Below are 13486 nucleotides of genomic sequence, written 5' to 3'. Positions count from 1 at the left end.
GTAGGCCAGTTCAGGACCATGGGCTATCCTCAGTGACTGACTGCTACTAACCTCCATGTGGTCTGAACCAGCACAGCAGCCAGGAGAGGACTGAGACTTTAACCTAAGACTTTGACCTCTTCCTTGTGCAAAGTCTGGAGAGTGTAAAAAGTCTCAGGATACATCTAAACAAGCCAGAGCACCAGGAAGTTAGCATGTATCAGCTGGGACAACTTCCTGAAGGGACAGCTAGTGGGGTCAGATATTTGATACCATTTGGATACCATTCCAGAGATTACTGATTGACCTTGATCCTAACTGGGTAATAATGGCAAACTGGTTTCAACCAGAATTTGCCCAAAGCATACTACTGAAATTCAACTGACTTTAAGAACCAAAATGATAACCAAAAAAAAAAAAAAAAAAAAAAAAAAAAAAAACCGGAAGGTTGGGGCTGGAGAGATGGCTCAGTGGTTAAAAGCACCCAGAGGTCCTGAGTTCAAATCCCAGCAACCAGATGGTGGCTCACAACCATCTGTAATGGGGTCCGATGCCCTCTGCTGGTGTCTGGTGTGTCTGAAGAGAGCAATGGTGAATACATAAATAAATTTAAAAGAAAAAAACAAAATGCCTTCCATAGATACAAATAGAAACGGTCTGAGTAACAACAGGTCAAGGATCTGGGTGGTGGCAGTTCTCAGACAAGCCTAACCACAAAGCAGCAAACAAAGGTAGGAGGAGGAGCATTTAATGTCAAAGGAAGAGGCTTAGGGTGTTGTCTCCGGCAGAGGGATACCTTGGCCCTGATCTTGGGCCAGGAGACGAAGAAGTAAGGAGTGCAGGGCCCGGCAGACAGGTGTGTACCCCAAGCGGCTCAGGTGGAGGTAGTCATACATGTCATGGTGACTAATGGTGCCGTCGGAGTGCACAAAGCCAGGGTCTGCATCTAGGAAGTGGGCTCGGGGGTAGCCAGCTAAGGCTGCCCGAACCAGCTCGTTTACCTGGCGGTTTTTCTCCCGAAGTGGGTTGGGATGCTGGCCTCTTGGAAGCAGGCCCTGAGGAGGCAGACCAACAGTCAGTGGTCAGATCAGCATCTCTGGAACGAACTGTCCATCTCAACCACCACCCCACCAGGAAATTCTCAGTTGTAAAATAGTTAAGGGATGTGAAACTAGGGAGGACGTATATTAAGAATCTTCCAGGTAGCAGCCTGTTTGCAGAGATTACTCATTAAAGACATAATGCCAGTGGTCGGTCTCAGAGGTAGAAATATTTTAGCTAGAAGTGATAATAAAATCTTAATTTAATCCAGGAGCACCTGACAACTTTTTGCGATTTTTTTTTCAATACTCAAATTACCCAGCATTCCCCTGGAGAACAGGCTAACTGTCCCAGCCACTGTTTATAAACAGGGTCTCTATGGAGCCGTGGCTGTCTTTACTGTACACACCTGGGTGGATTTGAACTCACAGAGATCTGCCTTCCTCTGACTCTGGAGCACTGGGATTTAAAGCGTGTGCCACCACAACCAGCCCATAGCCACACTTCCAAGTGTGGAAATCTACCAGACACTCTGTGAGAGACCATTGTGCCAATGTGTCCAGAACTGTGTCAAGTATAGTGGGTTACTTCTTGAGGGTTCTACACCACAACCCCAATTTTTTTTTCCCCCAAGACAGGGTTTCTCTGTGTAGTCCTGGCTGTCCTAAAACTTACTCTGTAGACCAGGCTGGCCTCGAACTCAGAAATCTGCTTGCCTCTGCCTCCCAAGTGCTGGGATTAAAGGTGTGCACCACCACTGCCTGGCCTTTTTTTTCCCCCCCTTTTTAAAGACAGGAACGACTCTTACTTATCTCAATCATCCTCCTGCCTCAGCCCTTAGAGTGCCAGGGTTATAGGCATGTGCCACCATGACCACTGTCCCTTTGCCACCCTTCCAAAGCTCTCACCAGCACAACCACCCGTGCCTGGGGCTGCAGCTTGTTCACCAGTTGTACGATGGCTTTGATGCCACCTGTCACTTGTTCTGCTGTGTGGCTATGGTTGTTGGTGCCCACCCAGACCACCACGATCTGTGGGAAGAGTGATACAAAGCAACAGTAAAGAGGCAGGCAAAATGAGAGTTACCCCCCCCAGGCCTTACTTACCTTGGGCCGGATATGTTCCAGCTCCCCATTCTCAAGCCGCCAGAGTACATGCTGTGTGCTGTCACCACCAATGCCAAAGTTAAGTGCGTGCAGAGGTGAGAAGAGTTCCCGCCAGATCTGGGGTCAAGAAATGAGGTAGATACTAGCTACCACCTCTGTCCAGGCGGTAACTACATACCATTATGGGTTAGACTTACTTTATGGACAAGGTTAAATCTTACCTTGAACAAATCCAGAACCCTGGAATTACTTTAACCAAAAAATCCCACAGAAGTTACATTTACATTACAGAAGTTTTATGAAGACCCTGTCTGCGTGAACTATATATGCACAGAGCTAACAGCAATACAACTCAACCTCACTGTGAAAAAAAAACCGCCGTTGTAGCTGACCTTCTTAGGGAGAGACTTTATTACTGATAGTCTTTGCAGAATACCATTACAATCAACCTTCACTTTCTGTAGAGCTATTACAACTGAGTGTACACCCAGCAGGGGCTGTGCTCTACTTTAAACAATAAAACAAGCCTCGCCTTAGGCGATCTTGAAGTAAAGCCTCAATTTAAGTTGATACAGACAAACACAACCTGACAAACTCAGGGCACACACTTTATTTTCAGCAGAACGTTGCATGTACACGGGGTTCTTAGATTCTTGCTACCACGGGCATTTCTGTACCCCGTTATTGTGTCTGGCTTAGGTTCTGGGCCTGAAATGCCAGTGAGGTTACATGCCTGGATGAGGAAGGGGGAAACGGGTGGACCCTCACCTCACACTGGTGCATTAGCTGAACCAAGGAGTCCCCGATAAAGACGACTTCGGGTTCCTTGTCTTTGCTGTCCGCCACAAATCGATGGTGCTGCAGAGAAAGCCAGAGTCACGGGCACGCATGCTCCAGGCCCCGCCCCACCCTGCATCCTCAGGCTGAACAACCCAAACCTGGCTACCCACTTGGTGAAGAGGAAGACGTCACGAAGCAGGGGTTCTCTAGAAGCCTCCGGCTCCCTCAGTCTCTAACCCTGGGGACCGCGCGGGGTCACTCACCAGAGACATCCAGCGCCCGTCGCCCTGCACGTCCTGCACTGGCGTGGGCTTGCTGGCCGGGTTCTCGCCTTCCCCGCTCATTCTCAGCACCGCAAGCTCCTGGAGATGAGAGTAGAGTCGGCCCGGGAAAGCTCCGCGAGGACGTGGATCCGCCACGCCCACCCCTACCTCTCGAGCCAACACAATGGGCCGTCCCGCCGCGCTCACTCGCGCGCAGGGCGAAGGCCGAGCCCGGACGCCGCCTTCTTTCGCAGACTAGAAACCGTCACATAGAAGAGATCCTCGCTCCCCTCCCCCGACGGAGGCCGCACAGTGGGACCGTCTGCCGCTTCCCGCCGGGACCCCTTGCGGCCATAGCGACACAACGAAGGGGGGAAGGAGGGACAGGCGAGCCCACGCGACGCGCGTGGCAGGAGGCGGGGTGGGGTAAACAAGAGGGAGACAACCCAGAGTGGACGGGAAGGGGCAGGGTACCTGAAAAGCCGACAGGGATGAGGGACAATCTGGCGTCCTCCGTCCGTGGAGGAAATCATTTGCTGCAGGGCCAGCAAACTCCGGAAGAGACCACCTCCGGGGGTGTGTGTGTGTAACCCATTCACGTGGGAGAGGGAGTGGACGGGCTCATTCCTGGATCCGCGGAGGGGGTGACTCGTAGGCACCTGGGAAGGGACGCTCCCATTTCTTACTGGTGTAGGGGTTTGAAAAAACAAAAAACAAAAACTGGCCATACTGGGCTGTGGTGGCGCACACCTTTAATCCCAGCGCTGGGGGGAGCCAGAGGCAGGTGGATCTCCTAGTTCGAGGCCAGCCAGGGCTACACAGAGAAACCCTGTCTTGAAAACAAAAACAATAAAGAAGTGAAGCTGGAGATTAGAGGCAGCACCAGAGAATGGCTCTGAGGGGACTTCCCTTTTCAAAGCTTTTTGTTTTGTTTTGAGATGAGAGTTCACTGTGTAACTTTAGCTGATGTGTACAGCAGGCTGTTCTAGAATTCAGAGATCTGCCTACCTCTGACTCCTAAGTGCTAAAATTAAAGCTGTGCACCACCGCGCCAGGCCCAACACTAGGGTTTTGTTATTTTTATTTATTGTTTGTTATGTATATGTATATATGCGCGCGTGTGTCTGTGTTTCTCTTTTTTTTGTTTTGTTTTGTTTTTCGAGACAGGGTTTCTCTGTGTAGCCCTGGCTGTCCTGGAACTCACTCGGTAGACCAGGCTGGCCTCGAACTCAGAAATCCACCTGCCTCTGCCTCCCAAGTGCTGAGATTAAAGGCGTGTGCCACCACCGCCCAGTGTGTTTCTCTTTTTTAAGGTAGGGTTTTTCTGTATGACAGAGCCCTGGCTGTCCTGGACTTGCTTTGTTGACCAAGCTGGCCTCAAACTCACACTCCTACCTCTGCCTCCAGAGTGTTGGTATTAAAGGTGTGCCCCACTGGACCCAGCTTCAACGTTAGGTTTTTAATGGTATAAAATCTTCATGCCTCCGAGGCACCATTAGATGTATGTGGAAGAGGTGCAGAAAGATCAGAAATTGGAGATGGTTGCAGGGTCCGGCCCAGGTCCAACTTGGCATCCCTCCTGCAGATCGCCTTGCACCTCCTTGGCCTCTGCTCCTCTCTCTAGATACAAAGCTCCAACACCTACTTCAGGTGGATGGCTCTGGACTCCAAAACCTGTATCTGTAGCCAAGACCACTTTCTGTCATGTTCTTTCTTTTCCCTGGCTCGAAGTAATCCCACATCCCAGTGTTTTCTCAGACGCTCAGGTTCTCTCTCACCCCTAAATGGCCTAGTTGTTTTCTGGTAGCCTCACCTACAGGTGGAACTCTCGAATCTACCCATTCCTTCCCGCTAGGCTGATACTAAAGTGGTGAAGAGTTTTATTTATTGTGTTCACATTCTCTCTCTCTCTCTCTCTCTCTCTCTCTCTCTCTCTCTCTCTCTCTCTCTCTCTCTTTTGAGACAAGGTTTCTCTGTGTAGCCCTTGCTGTCCTGGAACTCACTCTGTAGACCAGGCCGGCCTCGAACTCAGAAATCCGCCTGCCTCTGCCTCCCAAGTGCTGGGATTAAAGGCGTGCGCCACCACTGCCCGGCTCAGATTCCGTCTCAATCTACTTCCCTGGAAAGATCTGGACCCGGCATGAAGTTTATTACTGAACAAGTCGATTGCTTGCAGAATGAATATTAATTACATCAATGGGTCAGTTCCTGGCTATCTCCATGTGTTGAAGAGACAGATTCAGACATGATTGAGAAAGGCCCAGGACTTTGAGGCTTGTGTTAGACCAGGACTTCTTTCGGGTGTGTTTGTTTGGAGGTATGATCTCATGTAGCTGAGGATGGCTTCTTTTTTTTTTTTTTGAGACAGGGTTTCTCTGTGTAGCCCTGGCCATCCTGGAACTCACTCTGTAGACCAGGCTGGCCTCGGACTCAGAAATCCGCCTGCCTCTGCCTCCCAAGTGCTGGGATTACAGGCGTGCGCCACCACTGCCCGGCCTTCTTTTTTTTTTTTTTTGGTTTTTCGAGACAGGGTTTCTCTGTATAGCCCAGGGTGTCCTGGAACTCACTCTGTAGACCAGGCTGGCCTCGAACTCAGAAATCCGCCTGCCTCTGCCTCCCGAGTGCTGGGATTAAAGGCGTGCGCCACCACCGCCCGGCTTTCTTTTTTTTTTTTTAAGATTTATTTATTTATTTATTTATTTATGAGCGTACTGTTGCTCTCTTGAGACACTACAAGAGGGCATTGGATCCTATTACAGATGCCACCGTGAGCCACCATGTGGTTGCTGGGAATTGAACTCAGTACCTCTGGAAGAACAGTCAGTGTTCTTAACTGCTGAGGCATCTCTCCAGCCCTGAGGATGACTTTAAACTCGCCATCCTCCTGTTTCAACCATGGTGAACAGGGGTTCTTAAACTTTTTCTACTTGAGCCCCACTTTTGCCTGAGAAAGTTTTTTTGTTTTGTTTTGATTTTTTTTTCTCAATAGCAGGTCTTACTATGTGTCTTAGGCTGACCCAGAATTCAGTATGTAGACCAGGCTAGCCGAATCTACACTAGTGATGGCAATAAAGGTGTGTACAACCATTCCCAGCCCAAGAAAGCTCTGTGTGTATGTGTATGAGTGTGTGTGTGTGTCAGAGTATGTGTGTGTGAGTGTGTGTTTGAGTGTGTAAGTGTGTGTGTGTGTGTTTATATCTGTGTGTGGTGGTTATGTGCAGTTGAATGCAGGTGACTGCAGAAGCCAGAAGAGGGTGTCAGATCTCCTAAAGCTGGAGTCATAGGCAATTGTGAGCTGCCCTGTGTGGATGCAAGGAACTGAACTCAGTCTCTTAACCAGTGAACTGTTTCTCCAGACCCTAGTCTGAGGAATTTTTACATGACCCTTTGCTTATAGACGTATAATACGGATACATAAATCTAATATTTCCTGATAATATAAGGAAAAGGACTTAAAAACAATTATTTTATACAGATCTAATTTTGTCATTTATTAAAAACAAAAGCAAGCCGGGCAGTGGTGGCGCACACCTTTAATCCCAGCACTTGAGAGGCAGAAGCAGGTGAATTTCTGAGTTCCAGGCCAGCCTGGTCTACAGAGTGAGTTCCAGGACAGCCAGGGCTACACAGAGAAACCCTGTCTCAAAAAACCAAAAACAACAACAACAACAACAAAAAGCAAATTTGCGTGCAATAAGCTGAGTGTACTTGTTTTGTTGTCATTTGTTTTTTGTTTGTTTTTGCTCTGTGTAGCCCTGGCTGTCCTGGAGTTTACTCTGTAGATCAGGCTAGGCCTTGAACTCACAGAGAGCCACCTGCCTCTGCCTCCTGAATGCTGAGATTAAAGAAATGTGCCACCACTGTCTGGCAGGAGAAACTTTTTATGTACAGCCAAAGTCTCAGAATTCATGGTTTACTGTCTCTGAACAGACGCTGCAGCAGTGCTCACTGGCACTGCACAGCATGATGGCATGTGCAGGTCAAATGACACACTATCTGTTCCCAACCAAAGTGCCAGCAAGTTATTTCATTTGTGTTGCTTTTGTCTTTTGAGACAAGGTCTATGGTGTTAGTCTTGCCTGTTCTGCATGTAGGTCTGCTCTGTAGACTAGGCTGTCCTAGAACTCACAGAAGTCCTCTTCTGGAGTGCTGGGATTAAAGGCCCTTGCCACCACAAGTTTTGAGATGCAAAATTGATGAGCACCTTAGATTTATTCGATCGATTCTGTTGTACTTTCAGAAACCTTTTACTACTGCCGAAAATTTCACGGCATCTCCTCATTGTTTTGTAACCCAGAGCTGGTTTCCCGAAGCAGTGTATGGGCAAAGTTTGAGAGCTTCTAAAGACTGGGGGAAGCACAAAGAAAAGACACGGGTCATAACATTACTGACATTTAGACAGGGATATACGCTGGGGTAGTTTAGTTTGACTTGAAAAGTTTGAAGGCCATACACCTGTAATCCCAGCGTTTGAGAAGTGAAGGCAAGAGAATAATAGTTCCACACTATCCCGAGCGAGCTAAAGGCATGAGGGGACGCGTGCAGAGAATAAAGTTAGAGGTAGAGAAAATTTTGAAGCAAGCCAAAGAAAGAAAACTCACAAGCATTCATTCATACGTGTGTTGGTTCATTCCATCTTTCTACCAACTATATCGGGGAGGTACAACTTCCAACCGATTTCGCAGACTAGGAATAGACTCTGGGCAGTACACAGTCATAGGGCTCGAAAGTGCCGGTTCAGGCGTGTCTCCAAGGGCCGGCCATCTTCGCGTGCGTGGAACCTAGCACCTTCCACTAGGACCAGGTCAGCCAGTAGCCTTAGCCAATCAGCACTGAGTAACGCGGGCGGGTCTAGAAACCCGCGAAGCCAATCCAGTGAGGAAAGGGGAGGAGTCTAGGCAGGACTGGGCGGGGCTATAGCTGTCAATCTTGGTGCCTCGTGCTTCTCTCTCGGCCAGGGACCGGGCAAGGGGAGCGCATGCGTGAGGCATGCTTACTGGCTTAACACGCACTCGAGGCCCGGAAGTGCGCGAAGAGAATCGGAGGCTTGGGTGTGGACAGAAAAGAAGCCACCGCTCTCCACAGCCACGTGGAGTCCAGGGTGGGGTCCGTTAGGAGAGAAGAGGGTGAGGCACCCCTCCCCCACCCAGTCCCCACCAACCTCTTCATTCAGCCGCCTGGGTTCACCTCAACTGTCTGAGCTGCACCCCTGCCTTACGCCTCCCCTCAGGGGTGGCCCACTCTCTGAAGGCGCTTGTGAATTATGTCTCACCCCGAAGCAAGCCCTTCGACTTCTCTGGGTGCCCTCTCTCCTGCCTTACGTCTTTTATTTTTAATGTTTTAAAGACACAGGCTGGCTGCAGCCTCGTGCTGAAGTTGAGGATGACCTCGAGCTCCTAATCTTCTTCCCTCCACTTCCTAAATTTTGGGATTACAGACTTTGACCACCATGCATGCTCCTCCTTCCTGCTTTCATTTACGATTCCCATTTCCTGTACCTCTCCAGTCCTGGATTTCCAACCTGTTCTTTGTAGTTCCTCGGGGCTCTCCAGTTGCTTTTAACTGTGTTCCCAACTTACATTTTTTGTTGTTTTGTTCTTTTTGAGTCTTTTATATTCTAAGCTGACTTCAAATCCATGATCCTCCTGCCTCAGTCTTCCAAAGAGGGATGGATATAGGCAAGTACCACTCTGCCTGGTTCATCTTCCATCTTTTTTATTTATCTTAATTTATATGTATAAAAACATGTATATACTGACCTCTGAGCGTAGGAACACGGGTCCATGGTGTAATTGTTAAGCAAGTACTCTGTCACTGAACGATGGCCCCAGATTTTTATAGTCTCAGTGCTCAGGGTACACATGTCCAAGAGACAGACTTTTTTTTTGATTTTGGTTTTTTCGAGACACGGTTTCTCTGTGTAGCCCTGGCTGTCCTAGAACTCACTCTGTAGACCAGGCTAGCCTTGAACTCAGAAATCTACCTGTCTCTGCCTCCCAAATGCTGGGATTAAAGGTGTGCGCCACCACTGCCCGGCATTTTTTTTTTTTTAAAGATTATAAAATCTTAAGTTATGTGCCTCTCTCTGTGTGTGGAGATGTCCACAAAAGCCAGAAAACAGCATATCCCCTGGAGCTAGAGTTGTACTCTATGTCATGTCTGAGATGGGTTCTGGGAAACTGAGCTCAGTCCTTTGAATGAGCTGCCATATGGGTATTGGGAATTGAACCTGGGTCCTCTGGAAGAGCAGCTAGTGCTCTTAACTGCTGTGCCATCTCTCCTGGCCTGCTGAGCCAGCTCTTTAGGCTCCCAAGACACAGACTCTTTAGAATTTTATTTTTATACAGGATTTCATTGTATTATTTTGGTTGGTTTTGAATTCACTCTGTAGCCCAGGTAGGGCTCTTTAAATCTTTGATTTGTCTGCTTCAGCCTTGCTGAACAGATAGGATTAGAGGCCTGCACCACAAGGCCTGGCTATTTTTTTTAAACTGTTTTTCCATATTCTTATTCTCTGTTACTTTGTCCCCCATTTTTCCTATTAAGTACTTGAACTTTGTCTTGGGCTTCTTGTGTGGCCAGGCCTTTTCCAGTGGCTGGCTGTTCACTTCCTTCATCTCTTTAAACAATATTCTTCCTTTCCCCTGCCCATCTTTTCCCTCTCAGCTACTGTCCTTGATTTATTTGCATCTGATGACCACTCTGTCTTCTAGGATATCATGGATCCTCGGGGACCAGTTCCTCAGCCTTTCCAGCAGCTTGAGAAACCTGGCCGAATTCGCCGCCGTAAGACCAGGAGGGAGCGAAATAAGTCCCTGGTGAGCAGCCACAGGCCATTGGCCCGTCAGGATCCTCCCATATCCAGTCGGGATCCGTGTGTGATCCTCCAGGATCCTGTGGCCTCTGCAGCCCCCAAGCTTGTTGTGATAACTCAAGGCAGGTTGAGCCGGGAGCACCGGGGTCTTTTCAACCATGAGGTGAAATCCCTGGATGTGGCCCGGCTGATTAACAGAGGCTCCTTGGAATCATGTACTCCTCTGCTGCCAACTAAGTCCTCCTGCAGCCCAGTCAGACCCTCAGTCCAAGAACCAGACCTTCAGTCAAAAGGCAAGGAGAACAAGGTACCAGGAGGCTCAGGCCCAGGCCCACCAATTTCCCCAGTTCTTCCTGTGTTGGGAGAACTGCTGGAGGAGCTGCAGTGCCAGCTGATTGTGCCACAAGCCTTTCCCAGGAGGAACCTAGTGCAGGAGGCCAGAGACACCATCATAAGAACCTTACAGGGCTGCCATGGCTGTGTGCCTGATCTTGCCCTGGTGCTCCGAGGTTGCCAGCCACCCTTGCCTGGTGAGTCCCCCTCCTCCTCCTCCTCCTCCTCCTCCTCCTCCTCCTCCTCCTCCTCCTCTCCTGCCACTCTGTTGTAGTTCAAATGATCTTGTTATTTCTTCTGCACCAGAGGCCAAGCCGAGGGTCCCTGAACGACAGAGAATGGCACCTTCTTGTATCAGCGTTCCTGAGCATGCTCCAAGGGAGGGGAGGCAAAGGACTCAGCAGGCAACAAAGGGGTGTAACTCTGCCATACCTCATACTTGCAACAGCACCACCCCTGCACACAGGGTCAGCCAGGTGCAACCTGCAGATCGCCAACTGCCATTCCTGTCCTCAGCATTGTCACCATCTGGAGCAGCTTGGGGTCCCCCGACAGCTTTCGATATGCTGAAAAGCATCTGGCTGGTAGCCACACCACCCCCTCCCCCGCCCCGGGATGTCCGCCCACCTCAGCCCCTACCTCAGCCACCATCACCCTTGTTACCCAGAATATCTGCCTTAGACTGGAGCCCCAACCCTCCTGCCCCTCTGCCCAGTCTCTCCTGGGTGGTGACTCAGAGCAGTCCAGAGGCTTGGTCCTTTCCCCCAATGAGACTCTACTGAGGACACTAGGTAGGGCTGGGGGTGCAGGTATCCCACACTCCCAGTCACTTCAATAAAGCACCTTTTTGGTCTCCTTGATTTTCAGTAGTGGCTGTCTCAGGAGAGCAGCTTTCTTTCTTTTGTTTTTGTTGTTTGTTTGTTTGAGACGGGTTTCTCCGTGTAACCTTGGCTGTCCTAGAACTTGCTCTGTAGACCAGGCTGAGCTTGAACTCAGAGATCCACCTGCCTCTGCCTCCCGAGTGGGAGGAGCTTTCTCTAGCTCTAAACTCGAAGTCCAAGATGGGTGTATCACCTGTTTCCTTGTTGGAGCTCCAGGAGCCAACAGGAGAGGGTACATGCCTCTCAGTATTTGTTTGGGGTGATGGAGACAGGAGGATTAAGAGTTTATAGTTACCCTGAGCCAGCCCGGACTATATGAGCCCAATAAACCCCAACAAAACAAAACACGACAACTCTCTACTACACCCCCCCACACACACACACAGAGTAAAAATTTTCATCATCCCTCTTGGTAACAACTGGTCACATGGTAAAGAGTTCACATTCAAAGTTTTCCATGCATTTATTTTTTCTTCTCAGTTGGTATGGTTTAATTTGTTTTGGATTTTTTCTTTTCTCTCTTGTTTTTTATTTATTTATTTTTTTAGACATTGTTCCTATGGTAGTCCTGGCTGACCTGAAACTTGCTGTGCAGAGCAGACTGGCCTGGAGTTTGGAACAACCCACCACTCTGTCTCTCAAGTCCTAGGACTAATTGCTTGTACCGTGTCTCTCTCCAGGAAGTTTACTTATTTGCTATTTTGGGAATGTAATTCAGGACCTTGCACACACTAGGCAAACATACTACTACTGAGCTATAGCCCCAACCAGGAAGCTTCTTGTTCTTTTTTTTTTTTCTTTTCATTTTTTAAAACAGATTCTCACTTCTGTGGTCCTGGCTGGCCTGGAATTCAATACAGAGACCAGTCTGGCCTTGAATTCACAGAGAACTGCCTGCTTGCCCCCAACCCCCGTACCCCAACTGCAGGAGATGTGTCTGGCCAGAAAGCTTTTGAAATGACATTTTGAGAAGCAGTGAATTTTCTGCAGTGGAGGGTGAAGGATGAAGCTAGAAATGTTTGTTGGAGTCTGATGCTGGAAGACCTTCCCGGGACTCTCAGTTGTCCTGTGGGAAATGATAGAACTAATAACCACATGGGTGAGGGGACAAGAAACTGCACTAGGGGATAAGGGGCCCAGTGACTTGTCCTAGGTCTTCTGGTGGGGCATGGCAAAGCCAGCTCTGGGAGCTGAAGCACTAGCTCCTCCATATCTCACCTTTGTCTCAAGCAGCTGGGGTTCACACCCTAGGGGTGGGGCTGCCAGGATTGATTGTTTTGTTTGATTTTACTATGTGTGTCCCAGAACAATGTCTCATCCTCTGTGTGTCTATGGGCACAGGGTTTGCCAAATCTAGAGAACGGGTAATAATAGAATAATTTGGGATCAAAATTGGGGGTCAGTGGTCAGGACAGAGCTCAGTGTTCCCGGTGACAGACATCCTGGAGTCTGCAGTCCGAAGGAGGCCTTTGCTTGCGAGAATGTGAGTTCAGTTTAGGACAAACGCACCCGGAGGTATCTTCTACTCCTGTAGAAGAGGATCACAGCAGGGGTGAGGTGACAGGAGAACGGGAGAGAATCTTCTCTCTCAGGTGGGAAGGGTAGGAGTCAGTTTAGTCCATCCAGGAGGAGGGGGCGGAGACCGCTGCGTCCAGCGGCCCCTTTAATCGGGGGCGCGCGCTGGCCAGCCCGCGCGCTCTCGCCTCCGTCACCGGGCCGGAGCGGGAGCCGGAGCCGAGCCGAGCCGAGGCCGGAGCGGGAGGAATGGAGCCCTCGCGCGCGCCCGTGCTGCGCCGCCTGCTGCCGCCGCTGCTGCTCTTGCTGCTGCCACTGTACCCCCGCGCCCGGGCCAAGTACGTGCGGGGCAACCTCAGCTCCAAAGAGGTGAGCACGCCGAGCCATCTCCTAGTGTCCCCTGGCCCGCGGGACCCAAAAGGGGATGATGCCGCCCCGCCCCCTGCGCCCCTCCCGGGCCGGGGCGTGAGGGACGGGGGCCGGGACCAGGGCAGAGGCTGTGGGTTGAGGGTTGTATTGTGGCGGTCGAGGTTAGCCTGGGCGGAGAGGGTCGGTAGACAGAGTTACAGGGAACAGAGCTGCACCATGGTGGTGCTGAAGGGGACAGCACCCCTCACTCCACCAAGTGGAGGTCGCCTGGCCTGCTCAGGACCAGCAAGGAAGGTTTGGAAGATCCCCCAGGATGGCACGGTTTGTGGGACCACCTTGGGGCTGCTCTGTGTGTGTGTGTGTGTGTGTGTGTGTGTGTGTGTGTGTGTGTGTGTGTGTGTGTGT

General features: G+C 50.1%; 3 protein-coding genes across 4 annotated transcripts in view; 2 read left to right on the top strand and 1 right to left on the bottom strand.

Moving 5' to 3' along the window:
- Positions 1–711: 711 nt before the first annotated feature.
- Pafah1b3 (platelet activating factor acetylhydrolase 1b catalytic subunit 3) lies at positions 712–3756 on the bottom strand. The gene is made up of 6 exons (XM_028781340.1): positions 3644–3756; positions 3170–3268; positions 2895–2984; positions 2127–2243; positions 1929–2051; positions 712–1034 (listed from the first exon to the last, which is right to left on the bottom strand). Exons 2-6 carry the CDS (start codon positions 3248–3250, stop codon positions 747–749), a joined length of 699 nt encoding a protein of 232 aa, XP_028637173.1. The 5' UTR covers positions 3251–3268; positions 3644–3756; the 3' UTR covers positions 712–746.
- A 4431-nt stretch (positions 3757–8187) lies between these two features.
- On the top strand, positions 8188–11168 carry Prr19 (proline rich 19). The gene is made up of 3 exons (XM_028781284.1): positions 8188–8295; positions 9883–10513; positions 10623–11168. Exons 2-3 carry the CDS (start codon positions 9889–9891, stop codon positions 11096–11098), a joined length of 1101 nt encoding a protein of 366 aa, XP_028637117.1. The 5' UTR covers positions 8188–8295; positions 9883–9888; the 3' UTR covers positions 11099–11168.
- A 1726-nt stretch (positions 11169–12894) lies between these two features.
- The window catches only part of Tmem145 (transmembrane protein 145), a 10267-nt gene continuing 9675 nt past the window's right edge, over positions 12895–13486 (top strand). For both annotated transcript variants that reach the window (XM_028781346.1, XM_028781345.1), the window contains exon 1: positions 12895–13081. In XM_028781346.1, the coding sequence (XP_028637179.1) occupies positions 12962–13081 (120 nt within the window). In that variant the 5' untranslated portion in view covers positions 12895–12961. The remainder of the gene's footprint in view (positions 13082–13486) is intronic.

Source organism: Grammomys surdaster, unplaced genomic scaffold, assembly GCF_004785775.1.
Source record: "Grammomys surdaster isolate TR1022 unplaced genomic scaffold, NIH_TR_1.0 396, whole genome shotgun sequence".
Lineage (NCBI taxonomy): Eukaryota > Metazoa > Chordata > Mammalia > Rodentia > Muridae > Grammomys > Grammomys surdaster.
Note: the sequence above shows the minus strand (reverse complement) of the source record. Positions and strands in the feature narration are given on the sequence as shown.